Source organism: Acanthisitta chloris, unplaced genomic scaffold (assembly GCF_000695815.1).
Source record: "Acanthisitta chloris isolate BGI_N310 unplaced genomic scaffold, ASM69581v1 scaffold1920, whole genome shotgun sequence".
Taxonomy (NCBI): Eukaryota; Metazoa; Chordata; class Aves; order Passeriformes; family Acanthisittidae; genus Acanthisitta; species Acanthisitta chloris.
The window spans coordinates 97,781-114,204 of record NW_008649776.1 but is presented as its reverse complement, the minus strand read 5'-3'; the positions used below and the strand labels follow the sequence as shown (position 1 = coordinate 114,204).

The following is a 16,424-nucleotide window of genomic DNA, read 5'->3' as shown; positions in this document are numbered from 1 at the left end:
ACTGTGACCATATTGAGTGAGGCCACACAACCCTGTCCACGAGGGCTATAGTGTTGTTGGTCTCTCTTGAAGAGAGATAGTTCAGAGTAAATTTTGATGCTCTGATGGTCACCACCTGGCCCCAAGGCCTGCGTCTGCTATTAGATTGTAACTCATTTACAAATCTGGCTGTCAGTGTCTCCTATATCTATACCAAACTGCCTTTTCAGTGCAGTGGAAGGTGTGGACACAACCTGCTGTTCAGCCGTGGAATAAGGCACATCCATACTTCCTAGATCTGTCATGTTATCTTTGCATACCCTTCTGCACCAGCACTTGTGCAGGCTGATGACAAGATGGTCATGGTAAAAAGATATACTGCCCACAGTGTTGTGCCCTGAAAATGTCATACAACACTACATTTTTCTCCAGCATTTTACAGGATGCAGATAGCTGAAATCACATAAGGTGAAAATGTGTGGAAGGAACATGACAGTAATCAGAATTAATGAATTCAGGCATCAGTACCTGCATGCAGACTAGACTAGAAGACTAAGCTGCAGGTGCTGCCAGAGCAGGTTTTCCAGTGTGCAACACTTTAACATTATGCAAGATTTGTAATGTACTTGCAAAGGAGACAATTAAACTCCATGATGCCACAGCAGAAGTCAAAAGTAGTGACCAGCCAGGAGGTGGCAGTGAAGTTGTGAAGTTGCCACAATTATGGTTTGGTTTAGTTTGGTTTTGGTTTGTGGTTTGGGGGGGGGGTTTGGTAGCTCTGAGCAAGGGCAGGTATGAAAATCAGAAGTCAGTGAGCAGGTAAGAGTCCAAAGACCATAGTCTTGCATGGAAATCTGTTTACTTTAGTCGGATCTTGTTAACATATAAGATTCTGTCCTTGTAGAATAGCACTTATTTGACTTACACAAGCCTTGAGCAGCTTTTATAGTGTATAAGGTACTCACAAATAAGCTCCAGTTGACACTTATCTCTGCATTTAGCACTGGGAGACTAAAGAACAAACTTTCTGAAAACTATTTACATGTTAAACTTCATGAGAATGAGCAAGCATACATTCAAACCAACTGAGAGTCTCTGGTGTCCTGCTTAGGATTCTGATTTCTGCTTTGCCTTGCAGAATTTTGCTGCTCAGCGTAGCAATATTGTCACTCTACTCGGTCCACCTCTTACTGAAGATATCAAAAGAAGGAGGTATGAGGATCAGGCTTTGACTGAGTCCCTCCTGCATGCATCTATTCTACCTTGGAATGCAATTTATGAAGTATGTCCAATGCAGTGACCCATGTTTCTTTTCTGGTTTTGGTTTGGTGCTTTCTTTTCAGGATCATTGATATATGAAAAACTGGGAGAAAAGGCATTTGGCTGGCCTGGGAAGTGTGGTGTTTTCATTTCGGTTACAATGCAGAACATTGGAGGTAAGGAGCAAATCTAACTTCCAGTGTTTTTCCCCAGAATGCAAGTGCCTTCTCCCTTCTGCCTGGCTAAATGGCATAAGAGATGAGCCAGATACAGCATACACTGTATTGCAAAAAGGAAGGACAGGAAGAATATATTTCATCTTATTTCACGTAGCTGACACTTCAGCATTTGGTGAAACACAGTTGTCGGGGATCTCTCCATCAGGAATATTGACAGCTAGTTGGATTTTATGTATGGAGTATTGGAAGAAAGAAGTTGAAAATAAGAAGGATAATTAGATGAAGAGATCTAGAGGCAGTAATTAAAGTTACTACAGAATGGGGATGGACAGAGTCCATTGGGAAAACAACATTTGCAACAAAAGGAAAGGAAAAGTTAAGAGTGATTTAAGTATGTTGTTAATTGAGTACTAACTGTATTGTATGCTAATATGCAATGCTAGATGTCATCAGAGCATGTTCAGAACAATATCAAGGACACACACCATTTATTTAGTCACACTGTTATTTGAATAAAACTCATTTTTCTACTTTAGTAAAAAATAGATTCCCAAAACAATATGTTTCTTATACAACATTAATATTTTAAAAACTTTTTCTGGGGGGGACTACAGTTTTTTTCTGAAAGTGTTTGTTTTGTCTGGCGTTTTTTTCAGCAATGTCAAGCTACCTCTTTATTATTAAATATGAACTTCCTGAAGTCATCAGAGCATTTATGAAACTTGAGGAGAATTCTGGGTAAGTACCTTTTCCTGACCTGAACCTCAGATTAAAATTTTTCAATTATGTCAATGATGATTGTTGTTATTTTATTCCTCCTCCTTAGAGAATGGTACCTGAATGGAAACTACCTTGTCATACTTGTAACAGTTCTCATTATTCTTCCCCTCTCCCTTCTAAAAAGCTTAGGTAAGCTAAAGACCCCACTTAACCTTATTTCTTATTTCTATTAGGATTGTGAATCTATATGTAACTGAACGGTTTTTTTATTGGTTGTGGTTTTTTGTCTTGCTGCACAGGTTATCTTGGTTATACGAGTGGTTTTTCGCTGACCTGTATGGTTTTCTTTGTCAGTGTGGTAAGTGATGGTTTGGGTATTATCTCTAAGCAAATACAGACTCTGTAAAATGTGAAACACTTATATTTCTTACCATGGAAATTTAATTTGGATGTTAGAATAGCACCTGCAAGTAAATCAAATTAACAAGTCTATTGCTGAACAAAATCAGAATTAAAAAGATTGGTTGAAAAAACATTTGAGAATAAAAAACCAGAACAGGATGACAGCAGAGGCAGAGTAACCACAAACATTTGCCTAAGAAGCAGAAGTGGTAGTTCTTGGCTTCTTGCTCATTCTCTTTCCTCTCTCTCTTCTGTGTGCCTCTTTATACTTCTGTTGGCATAGCCCAGATGTGCAATATTCTATAGTGGTACTCTCCTGATGATACTGTCTACTCTTTTTGTAGGTAATCTTCAAGAAATCCCAAGTGCCCTGTCCTCTTCCCATCATGGGCCACGGGGTTGAAAACTGGACCACCACGAATAACACAGTGCCAATGCACCTGGTCATGTTACCAAATGAGTCCCTCGGTTCTGGTGTGAATTTCATGATGGACAACACAGCTAGGCACTTTCCAGGCCTTGAGGAGCCAAAAGATACGTCCCCCAAAAGCGGTGTAGAATACGAAGCACACAGCGACAATAGTGACAATTGTCAGCCAAAATACTTTGTGTTCAACTCACGGGTAAGGGAGATTCTGTAGAACTTTTTAACCACTTATACCACAGCTAAACTGCTGCCTGCCAAAAGTCAGAGGTACAGCCATGATCATTCTTACTAATGGGAGCTTTATTTTACAGACTGCCTATGCAATACCCATCCTGGCATTTGCATTCGTATGCCACCCTGAGGTGCTACCAATATACAGTGAACTGAAAGAGTAAGGTTCCTAAATTTTGTCTGATACTTCCAGTTAACTACAGCTAGAGATCACATTCTACACGTTGTCCCTTGATTGCTGATGTGCAAACACCCACAGGGTAATGATTAATTGCTTTCCATAGTAAGCAGATATTGGCTTTGCTTTGACCTTATAGGAACATATAGGCAGAGAACCACTGTTCAGATAACCACATTGATCAATATTTACTCAGGAAAAGAGGAATCTGGACAGTCTTTCAAATGATGTGAAATAAACTGGGGAACGCAGTTGCACTGAAACAGATAATTCTGGTTTCTAATAATATCTTAATGAGTTGTGTCTGTGTCAGTTGCTGCTTACTCTCAAAGTTTCTTGAGATGCCATTGATTAGGGTGTCTTACACAGGCTCTCCACCCAGCCTATTTTGCTTAACAAATATCAGCATTCAAATACACTTGCTTAAATTAGCATAGAGTTGATAGCTGGGAAGGGCTAAGAAAAGGCATTTGTTGAACAGCAAAAATTACTTTACAGGAAGGTGTGCTGCAAAACTCCAGGAGGCTAAAAATCATTACCTCCTATTTCAGCAGGGTTAATGTCAGAAGCAATAAACATTCTCGGATTACTTGGGACCATGCTTCCAGGTCTCATAAGATGAAGATTTTCTTTAACCAAAGGGTTTATGAAAAAAGGATTTAACTTGCAAGGGCTCCTTGAACGTGCAGAGCAGCACTATGTAGATATAAGGGTATGTTCATATAGAGCTGGCTTGTCTTGTCTATTATTATTACCAGCCCTGTAATTTTAGCCCCTCCATTATTTTATATATAATACACTGTTTGAGATCAATAGTTAATAAATAATGATATGCAAAATAATGTGGTACATTTGTTATGTTGCCACTGAGAAAGTAGTGATAATAGAGTTTCAATGCACTTTTGTAAGTCTGTGCTGCTCTGTACAGAGTTGTAAAGCATCAAGTAAAGAGCTCTGTGTAACCAATATAGTTGCTATGAACTTACTAGCTAGTGAGGGGATGTCAGAGAGCTAGGATACTTCAGAGTATGTCTTGTACAAATAAAGGATTTATAGAACTGTTACTCTTTCTTTTGTACTCCAGTCGCTCCCGAAAGCGGATGCAGAATGTCTCAAATATCTCCATCACTGGCATGCTCATCATGTATCTTCTGGCTGCTCTCTTTGGATACCTTACCTTCTATGGTAGGTCAAAACCCTGTTGCCAGCAGAATTTTCCCTCTCATTTTAAAGCAGCCTATCTGGTTCTATTGCAGAGGCACAAGTGTTAATGTATTTTCTGCATGTAACCACCTGAGTGAGCTGTGGGATAGGACTCATCCAGCTGTCAAACCACAGGTTCCTCATCTGGGAGAGACTCAGAGGCACCTACTAGGGGGACCAGTTGTGTACCCCTTTGTGAATTGAGACAAGAAGCTGCTGCAAACTTGGCTCTTGGCAAAGGTCAAGAGTGACTGTTCTAAAAATACTCTAGTGCTCAACAGTTTTACATGACGCTATTAAGTGCTACCCAACCTGGCTCTGACGCCACTAGTTCAGCTTCATCTATGCTGAAAAACAGGTGCAAATCATTGTAGTGTAAAAAAAACATAGACAAGCTAGACTAACTGGTAGGCAAACAGAGTAGCCCCTGTCTTAGCACATCATTTTATGCAAACGCCACCTCTTTTTACCTTTGTTAGTTCCCCCATTACAGCAGAGAAGTGAATGATGAGCACAATCTGCTCCCTATTGCTGGGGCAAGAGAGCTCTGTCTGAAAACTGGGACATCTGGGTGGAGGTCAAAAGGTGCTGTTACCAGTTCAGTGAGTTGTTTCATATTTCATATCACAGAAATTATTTTTACTTCAGGTTCTACATTCACTTCATGACTTTCTCAAAGTAATCTCAAAGATGCTAGAGTACAAAGCATCACCTCAGAGTTGTATTACCCTCATCTTTTAGTGATGGACTTGTACCAGTCATGGTGGGAATATTCCTCTTTCATGCCTAGCCCATGACATGTATCTGATGACAGCAGCTGGGCTAAAACTAATCTTATCTGGCAGCAGCATAAAGATCCTTTTGCATGTGCAGAAATTACTTAGGTTATATAACTCCTTTCTCTTTCCTTTTTGTAGGAGAAGTTGAAGATGAACTACTTCATACATACACTAAAGTGTACACCTTCGACACCCTCTTGCTGTCAGTTCGCCTGGCAGTGCTGGTGGCTGTAACCCTCACTGTGCCCCTTGTCCTTTTTCCTGTAAGTAACAGAGCTGATGAAGCTGAAATCAGGGCTAGCCCATATACACTCACTGCATGTTCTCAGCACAGACAGACTTTAATATTGAAGAAATGTTAAGCCTGAGTTTTTATTTATAAGGGTCTGTTGTCTCATCAACAGTTTGACCAGAGCATGGACCTTAAGCAGTTAGGGTTACAAAATTTGAAAGACTGAAATAAATCAGTCTTTATAAATAAATCAGGAATGACTTCTCCGTCTCTCTCTGGCTCTTTCTATATTTATCAGAACAGTGCTAAGTACCAAAGACTTGGGGATATACTGAAACCACTTAGGAGATTTCCTAATACAGACATAGGCATCTACTGTAGCATTGAAACTCAGGACAGACACGTGAAGTTCAGGTCACAGGTGCAGGACTGCCAGGTCTGGCTGCCACAGGGTCTCTGTGCTCACCTCCTGTAGACCTGAGACTTCTCCGTCTCTCTCTGGCTCTTTCTATATTTATCAGAACAGTGCTAAGTACCAAAGACTTGGGGATATACTGAAACCACTTAGGAGATTTCCTAATACAGACATAGGCATCTACTGTAGCATTGAAACTCAGGACAGACACGTGAAGTTCAGGTCACAGGTGCAGGACTGCCAGGTCTGGCTGCCACAGGGTCTCTGTGCTCACCTTCCATGCTTGAGTCTATGGACAAGGGAGGAAGCTAAATGCCAGAAAACAAAGGCAGACAAGACTCAGCCACATTGTCAGATGCCTGAGAAAAGTCTGGAGCTTCTGTGTGCTCTTCACAGAGCAAAACACAATATCCAAAGTTGCAGGGATAGAAAGACACAGTTAAACAAACTGGACTGCAGAGGGACTGACTCTACTCAGGGATCAATCTCCTCCAAAGGACAGACCTCCAGGCTCCTGAATGTATAGGACTGTCCCTCATGCCTTTCCTGAGTTGCTTTGCAGCAGGAGAGAAAGTAGTTGATTCTGATCATTAAGTTTTGGGAGGCTGGGGTGTCATTTGTACAGCACACAGGAGCCCAGTATCACGCTGCCAGAGGCACCCAGTAATCCTCATCACACCACAGCGTTCCCATCTGATGAGAGCAGCAACACTGGGGCCCTGTTGCTATGTTGTCCTGAATGCAAATGCACACTCTGCATAGGTACTGTTTCCAGGCTTGCTGACAAACACCTGAGAGCAGTGATCACTGTTCAACGTTGTCTATCAAAAAAAAAAAGAAAAAGTCTGGTATAAAGGACCCATAGTGATCAGTCCTTGCTTGGAGAGCTCCAGTGTTCTGCCTTAAATATCATGTTTAAACCAGTGGCTAAATGTTTAAATTAGTCTTAGCAAACTGATTGCTCTTCATGGGAAAACAAGCAAAAGGCATTTAAAAAACCTCTGTCTGTCAGATGTAGCATTTTGCATTTTTAGCTTTCTGCATAATCATTTCTATATCTGAATGTTGTGCAAAGGCTTAGAAGCTACACACCACAGACCTAATTGCTCTTAAAAGAACTCCTAAGAGTTTGGTTGTAAGCCAGAATATCAAAGAACTTTACATGGCCTACCAGCACAGCCAGCCCAGCAGTATGATTGTATCAACTATCATTTTTATGAATCACCACATTTGTATTTTCTAAAAGTAGTCAGAACTTCTTTCTTTTAAAAAAAATCCATTGCATCGCTAAAATAAGAAATTAAATACAGATTAAATATAAATTGTCACTGTAAACCCTCAGTTTGATAGCTCCTTTTTAAGGACTAGGTCACAAAAGGGATAATGCACGAGATGCTGAAATTAAGCAAACAGGAATGCAAGCAGCAGAGTTTTTTCTGGAATAAAGCCATTTTACACCAACTCAGGGGCTGGACAAAATATTTGCAATCTGCTTCCCTCTTTCCAATATTGGTCCACATCAACCTGAAATGCATAAAATACAAAATGCATGCTGTGTTTTCAGATGATAGACTCGAAGTCTGACAGAACCCCATATATTTACTCAGTTGACAAACTCACCCAGAAACAGTTGCATGTTGTTTTAAAACAACCAAACAGAAGCAGGTTTGGTGCATTTTTCAGTGTAAAAATATTGTTCTTCAATTTCTACATTTCAGCTCTTTTAAACTAATAATAGTTCTTGAGAGCAACATTATCTCCAGTCACCAAAGGGAATTACTTTTGACCTTTCTTCTACTTACCATCTTTTCTAATGAAAAAGTAAAAAAATTCTCTCTGTGTCATGTGAGAAAGTCAGTGGAGTAAAATGAACTTTTACAATAGCTTCCAGGATTATCATTTCTAAGTGGCATTGAAAAACAGGCTTTTCTTTTCAGGGATGTATATGTGTATATTTAATGAAAGTAAAACAACAGCTTACTCTTTCTCTCAGAAAAGTAAATGACAGAACTCCTGTGGGATTTTCAGAGGGACCAGGTTCAGGAATACAGCAACTAATATTTCACACATGAGTTTTTTGCCTGCTGATTAGTATTTGTAGTAGGGGGTTCTTTGGGTTTTTTTGCTGATATTAGCATCTTTCAGTTGAACAGATTTCATGTCCCTGATTTTACACCCTATTTACTTGACTTTCTTCTACACTGCAAATATTTAAGTTTCTACATTAAACTGTGAACCCAGTTCTCAAAATCCTACATCAGAGTGAGATTACATTATGGGAATCAAAGACTGAAAACACATTTTTTCAGTCAGAACTTCTCACAGCAAAAGTAACTAACATAGATAATTTTAAAAAGTGAAAAGCAAATATAAAATAATTGTTGTTTTACTTTCCCTGCTGGTTTTCATCTTGCAGATCCGTTCATCTATCAGTGCATTGCTGTTTCCCAAAAGGCCATTCAGCTGGATAAGACATTTCCTGATTGCAGCAGTAATTCTGGCATTTAATAACCTGCTTGTAATTTTTGTTCCAACTATTAAAGACATCTTCGGATTTATTGGTAGGTTTCCTAAATACTTTTTGTTTATTCAGTTAATCCTTTCCACAACATATTTACAGGCATAGACTGATTGACAGGCTCGGTTTGGTTCTTACAGTAGAGTAATATAAACACAGATTAAAGTTAAAAGGGAAATAAGAATTTCCAAACAGCTGACAGACAAAGCTAAAGGCTACTCAACTTTGTTGCTACCTTGCATGGAGAACAAGAAATCCAATAATACCAGTATAAAAACTTGCAAGGAATTCCCATTTTTACAAAAAGGGCATTTAATGCATGTGAAGGAAAGGGAAATCACCTCTGGTTTTCGAGCACCTATAGCCTGAGCAAAATGCATTGATTTCCAAATTGTGACATTATAAAAAAAAGTCTTTTGACATACACAGTTCTCTCCCTACCTCTTTCTTTTGGTGGTTTTCAGCCTCTGACCAAAGAGGTCCATGAAGAACCTCCATGCTCTGATCTGCTAGAGGACTCAGGGATGCAGGTGCCCTAGAAAGAGACCTCCCATGGGGTTTCTCCAGCTGGTTTGCTCCTCCCTGCATTTTATACTTGGGCCACCATGCTGGGTTCTGCTGAGCAGAGAGGAGTAGGCACTTCTAGGCACAGACCATACACTCTCTTTTTGACACTTGCTTTCCAGGGTCATCCTATCCTGGGAGTGTCTATCTGTCCTTGTTTCACCAGCTGACATGCAGACATCTGTATCACAGGCAGCCACACAAGTCGGAACAAACTCTCTCAGTAACAAGTGTCTCTTCAGGCCTGGAGCACTCAAATAAGTATTTGGACATCTACAGCTCTCCATGGGTGATATCTACAGAGAGAGCCCTTTGTGCAGCTGAGCTTGGAAGAGTAGCTGCCTGCCTGCCCACTCTCTTTTGCAGGTGCACCACATCGTTTTTCTGTCAGCTGGTGCAATGTTCAGCTCTGCTCTCTCTTCCAGGTGCCTCTTCTGCTACGATGTTGATTTTCATCCTCCCTGCTGCCTTCTACCTCCGTATTGTTGAGAAGGAACCCCTGAGGTCTCCCCAGAAGATTGGGGTAAGGGAGCTGGCAGTAATTGCAAAATGAAGGGTGGGAGAGGGTGTGTTTTCCACTGGTCACCCATACTCAGACCTTTGACTTGCAGCATCTGGCAGTTGCTCAACAATGGTAGCATCTCACCCAAAATACAGGTCAGGCAGAGTGATTCACCTCAGCATGGAGAGCCAGACTTACAAGCCAAAGCCTTTAACTCCCTACTGCTCTGATACACAACACTGTGTCCTAAACCACTAGAAAGTGGCATTTATTTAATCCAATCCAAGCTCTAGTTAACACCTCCATTTGCATAAATAGTACCAAGACAGTGTGTAAGGAGCTCTTGGTTCACACTAGAAGTCCAGCTGTGATTAAGAGGAAGATTTGAGGTCAAGGCTAAGAGGGAAGTTGTACTGCAGAGTAATAAGTAATGAGTTCCCCATTGAGACAGATCCATACACCTACAGGAGGCTTACATGAAGGTCTATCATTTATACACAGCATGTGTCTGTATGTCATGCTGGACTGCTGCAGCATTACTGTTCATCCTGAACATCAATAGCTGTGTGCACATTTAACTATCAGTGAGGAAATGTCCTTTGAAAATTTGATCATAGAAGCTATTAATGAAATACATTTGCAGGCACATAATGTAAACAGTTGAACATGTATACATCTATATACATGCTCACAGAAAACATGGAAGTCCAACTGATACATACTGCAAGTACAAAAGGAGATGCTTGTGATCATGAGATGATTCCTACAATGACTTTTGGAGCAGTTATTATAGAGAGACTGTGATTATTTGTTAATGTCTCTTTGTTCACTCTTCATGCTGCTGTGTGTGTTAGGCACATCTGGAATTTCACACCCTGCACTGAGATCACATACAATATTCATCTTTGTGTTGCAAGGCAGAATATTGCTATGTGTGGACAGATTAAGGCAAACTAAAGCCCCACTAAAGCAAAGGGTGACTACAAGCATCTGAATCACTTGAATGTATACAGAAATGCCTTCGGATAAGAGAAATGGGCTTACCTGTTTGTCTAATAAGGATAAAATGGATTAACCCCGAAGTGGTTTGTAATGTCAAAGACTATGATCATTCATTGAAAAACGTGTCAGTTTTTAAAGAAAAAAGAACTGTTCCTCTGTTGTATTTTGTATTTTGTTCATAGTAACAAAGTGAGTTGTTTTCAGAACTAGCCTTTTAAAGCCTGGCTCTCTTGGACTGAAATTCACACAGAACTAACTTTGACTGTGTAGCCCTGTATGACATTACTTGGCCATTAGTCAGAGAGAACAATCCAAACTCAGGTCCTGGGTGTTACATAAATGCGGAGCTGGTGGGACAGTCTGTGAGCTACAGCCTGCTCAGTCACTTGCTTTATTAATCAAATTTTATTTTCCGATTACAGGCTCTAATTTTTCTCATAGCTGGCATAATCTTCATGATTGTGAGTATGACTCTTATTGTAATGGACTGGATTTACAATCCCCCAGGTTCCAGACATCACTAAACTGTGGAGACAACCAAGTGCGTTTTATAACACAAATATTTGTATTGTGTGCTCCGAAGAACATCTAAAAGGGATTGCTATTCCTAGCTAGTAACTGCAGTACTTTGAAGACAGTTTCTGGTAAGGTCACAAGAACCCAGTGGAGTCTACATCATCCTTTTCCATGAGGATTGTTATTTATGCATTAGGAACCTGAACATAGCATTTCTGGCCAAGTGAAATGAAATGTGTGGTGTGAATTTTTATTTTCAAAGCCAAAATAACTGTGTACATAGTCCTCAAAAATAGCTTGGTGTCACCCCTTTCAAAATCTCCCATCATGCCACAGTTCCTAGAGCCTAGGAAAGGTAATGGCCTTGTTTTCCATCTGAAGCTGATGGGAGTGGCCTAAGTCCAAGAGAAGGGGTATGGTTTCTGTAGGGGATCTGAAAAGTGACTCTTCCCTCTCTGACAGACCAACCTGTCTGGATGATGGCTTTGACAACCCAGTGGACAAAGCTGAGGATTAGATTTGTTGCCCAGGTTTGTCACCCTTGGCTGGTGACGATTGTCATCCAGAATAAAGCTCTGACACAGACTCTCTGTTGGGCGTGTGCTTGAAGAACAGTTGAGCATTTTCATTTTGATGATAAAGATGCCTGTGCTGGAAACATCAGACATTTCTGCTGTAGGGTTTGGGGTTTTTTATTTTCTTTACTTTTTTTTAATTCTTGTGTGAGCTTGCATCACTGAACAAGTTGTATCCTCCATAGAAACTTGTCTTCCATTTCCATGGGAATTTAAGGAGACCATGAGGTGTGGCAAAGCACCCTTTCCAGTATTGTTCAGTACTTGTGTATTTGACAAATGTTCAGTGCAGGAAACTGTAATTTGCTATATATAAAAATGTATGTATTTATGTACATAATTTTGTTGTTTTCCTCTAGTCATAAAAATGTTACCCTGTGGTAAATGATTTTTGAAATTTTTTTGTGTCACTCTGTTTTCATTGCCACACACTTAATATTTTGTTTTGAAGAAAACATGTTGAATTGGTGGGTTTGTAAAAGTTTCATTTTTATTCACCAGTGTTTGAAATATACCTGTAGCAAGCCCTAACTGCTACCTGTATAAAAACATATTCAGATGTTTACTACTTATCTTACAATAAATTGCAAGATGTTTTCCTCTTGAGAATTTTTAATAAGTGCCTTAAAGTTCTATATTACCACTGTACACCACAAATTTGGATAGCTTGCTCAGTTGTTGCACCTTAGCTTGTCTATGCATACACTAGATTTCCACATCATATATAATTAAGGTATGCAAAGGAAACAACATTACTGACATTCTCAAGGGGATCATGCTATCCATCTGTGCAGGACAAAAAAAAAAAGAGAAGGTTATAGTGCATGATATATGGATGCTTAATTAACACTCAGATCATTATTTTGGCTGTTCTGTGGAGTATTCAATACATATGCTCCCTGTACACACCAGGGAAAAGTAGTCAGAGAGGTCATGTTAACTCTTGAGCAGAGGGAATGAGTGGGAAGGTGTGGCAGTTTGTTTTATCATGCTTACACAAAGCCAGGCTCATGTGATTGGAGTTTTCATTTTCCAGCTTAGAAATCTGTTGTGTACACACCTGTGAACTCAGAAGAATGTGAAGCACTCAAAAGTTGTCTCTGCTCACTCTTTGGCTTTGCACAAAATTCTGAATATGTGTGTGTGTGTGTGTGTGTGTGTGTGTGTGTGTGTGTGTATACTGACAGATTAACTGTAAAAGCATACGAAATACATATTTTATGCCAAATGATGCTTTTCTGAGCAGTATTATATGCCCATTTGAGTACTGTATCCTTACTATACTGGGAAATGCTTCCTCATGAATGCTAAGTCTGGCTTTGCATTTTTTAAAGAAAAAGGTGCCAGTAATATTTTGCTCTATTTTAAGCAGACTAATGCAAATAATACTGCTTTGTTACTGAAGAGACTTTTAACATGGACTAAAGTTATTAGTAACACACCATCATACTTCTTTTCCTGTTACCATTACTGAGAGCTATATGTATGGAAGAATTAAACTATAACTGCATCTTTGCTTCAGAATAAAAGCATATATCATGTCTACAGCTGCATGTAGAGACTTAGGAATTCATGTAGCCCACCTAAAATAGAGATGACCTCGAGAAAAGTAACAGAAGAACTATGGAACAATGGCATAACTAACTGCCTTTGCATGGCACAAAACTGTCAGTATCCAAAACAGAGGGAGAGAGGCTGTAAAAAGTCAATTTTTCAAATTAAAATATGTTCATCACACCGATACACAGTTGCTACACACTGGCAGTAAGGGCAGTATTTCTCACTAACTTATTAGCACTGCTGGGAATGGTGGGTATTGCATGTCTGTAATGTTGACAAAAGACCTGGTGAGGACTTTTATTATAAAAACTTCCATGGATGTATAATAAATGTATTTTTCAAAGACTGTAGATTTTTTTCTTCTGTTTCAGGCTAGCAGAAGAAGGATTTTTTTTTTTTTAAATCAAGCAGACTCAAGCTGGTAGCCTTAACATAGGCAGCACTAAAATTGCATTCCCTTTTAAGAGAGAAATATGTGTATCCATGTATCTGCAGATGTGCAAGATGGTAGAGTCTTCATAGAATGACCCTTTTGCATTCCCTGTTTTTATCTATTCATGGAGCTGCATAGACATCACAGGGTAGAGAATGGCTGGTATTAAAAATGGGGTTATCTGTGTGATACTGAATGCCTCGTTCTTTGGATTAGCCAGGATACACAGCAAAGCAGCTAAGTATAAACACGAGGTATAGCATAGCAGTACATATAGTATAGCACTATGTATAGTATAGGAGCGTGCACCAGATGATACCACTCTGTATAAATACTTCCTATCATTGCAGCTGTAGGTTTTCCTGTTCTTACGTACTTGTCTGGTGTATAATTGTAGTTCAGAACATCCTGGTCTACTCACCACTCTAGCACTGATGAGATCATGTGAGAACCATGCCCATGGTCAGCAGCATTTGTAACCATCCCACTATTAAGGAAGGCACTGCAGAGTCAGATGCATGCTCAACACCAACAACGCAAACATCCACACCAATTTCCTCCTTCCCTTGCAGTCAGGAATTTTTAATTCCCTGTAGCACCAGCTTTACTCTGTCTTGATGGTGCCTAGGGCATAAATTTCTTGTGGCAGGAGGTAGTTTTAATTAAACAATTACAACTGTGGCAAGTAAATGAGAAAAGTTAAAGAAAAGTAAAAGGTATGTCTTCAAGGACAAAAAAAAAAAGCAATGAAAATGTATTAGAAATTTTAGTGGTCATAGAGGTGTGTCATTTAATGGATGTGACAAGTATGCCAGAAGTGATATAGGGAAAAAAACAGAAGTAATGAATATTTCAGCTCTGGATTTAGAAAGGGGCACAATAAGGGACACTCATTACAGGGCAAAGTCCTCTCTAGTCCATAAATAATCAAAGATCATATTCAATAACATCTATCTTAAAGAAGGGCAGCAGGGCTAGATAAGACAGAACAGCTGGCTCTGGTGTTAATTTTCAATAAACCCTGCCATGCTTGGCCAGTTCTCAATGGCTGACACAATAGTAATTAGAGCTAGTCAGCAATTACTTACCAAGAGGTCTAGTTGATGCTATAGGTGGAAAACTTCCATTCATTTTACTTTAAATTTCAGTGGAAGTTTTACTGAAAATGTGCTATTGCAACAAAATTCTGGCAGAGTCCAGGCAGACCTGAGAGAAAACCTGTTTGGTCTCCCATTAATCTTACTGGCAAGGTGCTGGAGGATCTGGGGCATCACAGATCTTGGCCCCCACCCACCCTGGAAATGGGGAAGGGCCAGCCCACTGATACACAGACCAGGCAGCCCTGGTGCTTTGGCTGGGGCTCCAGAGTGAGCTCAGTTTCACAGACTTTCCTTCAGTGGAGCTTGGCCTCAGTGCTGCAGTGCTAGCCTGTCAGTATTTCCATGGTATATTGTGCTGTCCAGTAGCATCCTGGAAGAAAAAAGAACAAACACATCGAGAATGGTTTTAGTTAATTGAATCATCACTTACTGCAAACACTTGAAAGCTTGTGCTAAACCTGGGTAAGAAGACTGTTTTCCTAAGAGTATGGGATATATGAAGCTGGAAGGGATCTCAAATTCCACACCAGGGTTAGACAGCAGTCTTAGGTTAGTGTTTTCAGGCTACAACAGTGGCTCCAGCTGCTTATTTCAGACATTTAGTAAAGTTCAAGAAAAAAAAATTGCTGTGCCAACTCATCTCACAAACACTATAGTGTGGAAGAGATGCTGCTTCCAGCTACAGAATCAATTACAGAATCAATCAGGTTGGAAAAGACCTAGGAGACCATTAAGTCCAACCTATACAGGTTGGATACACCCCTCATACCTCAATACCCTCTAGACCATAGGGTGCTGGGGGCATTTGCAGTGCTGCAGGGTTGCTGCTTTCATTAGCAAAGCATTACCTCTGAAAGGAATTATGTCATGTGGAACCTAATCCCCCTGCCCACCTGGTGAGCCAAGTTCTAAACCCAACACATTTGCATAATAATCAATACACTGTCCTAATTCTGCTACACAAGATGAGAAGGAAACCTTGTTCTCTTGCTAACAGTGGAACAGAATGTATTTAAACCCAAAAGAAGCAAAACTAAACATAAAAGGATTCTTGCTTGGCCATAGCTGTCCAAGACACTTTGAAGTGGATGTTTCAAGTTTCACGTGTTCAAATGGGAAGTGTTCACAGCATTCATTCAGCTTTTCATGCAGCATGTTCCTCTCCTGGCCCATTTATCTTAAGGCTTGGGAAAGTTACCCTATCCTCAGTACCAAATTGTCTACACATAAATTATTACCTAGCTGTATATTCCCAGGAGGGTCCATACCTCCTCTCAGGGGGAAGCTTGCTGACAGCTGGAAGTGATGACTGCTTGCCATCAGCATCAGCCTCCTTTTCGCACTCTGATCGAGATGAAACTTGAACATTTTCCACCATAGACCATCTGACTCTTTCCACCCTTTCTTTACAAGATGTCTGAGTTTGGCTGTTTCACAAGCAGCTCAAGCAACTGACCCAGTTTCCAGATTGATGCAGTCAGGCTAACCCAACCAACAGCTCCATGTGCATGACTTAATACGAGTGCTGTTGCTAAGATTGACACTTCTGCTTTGAAACCCCACATTTAACTTGGACCATCCTGAGCACAGTTGGAGGGCATGGCACAAAAACATTCCTGAACTTCCTCAGGAAGATGCAGCTGCTGAGG

At 40.2% G+C, this 16,424-nt stretch overlaps 1 protein-coding gene across 1 annotated transcript in view; it reads left to right on the top strand.

The window, feature by feature from the left end:
* SLC38A4 (solute carrier family 38, member 4) overlaps window positions 1-11,115 on the top strand; it is a 15,372-nt gene extending 4,257 nt beyond the window's left edge. Inside the window, exons 4-15 of the mRNA XM_009071363.1 lie at window positions 1,118-1,191; window positions 1,323-1,415; window positions 2,075-2,156; window positions 2,245-2,327; window positions 2,438-2,496; window positions 2,885-3,163; window positions 3,279-3,358; window positions 4,461-4,561; window positions 5,497-5,621; window positions 8,422-8,566; window positions 9,513-9,610; window positions 11,014-11,115. Of these exons, the coding sequence (XP_009069611.1) occupies window positions 1,118-1,191; window positions 1,323-1,415; window positions 2,075-2,156; window positions 2,245-2,327; window positions 2,438-2,496; window positions 2,885-3,163; window positions 3,279-3,358; window positions 4,461-4,561; window positions 5,497-5,621; window positions 8,422-8,566; window positions 9,513-9,610; window positions 11,014-11,115 (1,321 nt within the window). The remainder of the gene's footprint in view (window positions 1-1,117; window positions 1,192-1,322; window positions 1,416-2,074; window positions 2,157-2,244; window positions 2,328-2,437; window positions 2,497-2,884; window positions 3,164-3,278; window positions 3,359-4,460; window positions 4,562-5,496; window positions 5,622-8,421; window positions 8,567-9,512; window positions 9,611-11,013) is intronic.
* The last annotated feature ends 5,309 nt before the right edge of the window (window positions 11,116-16,424 follow it).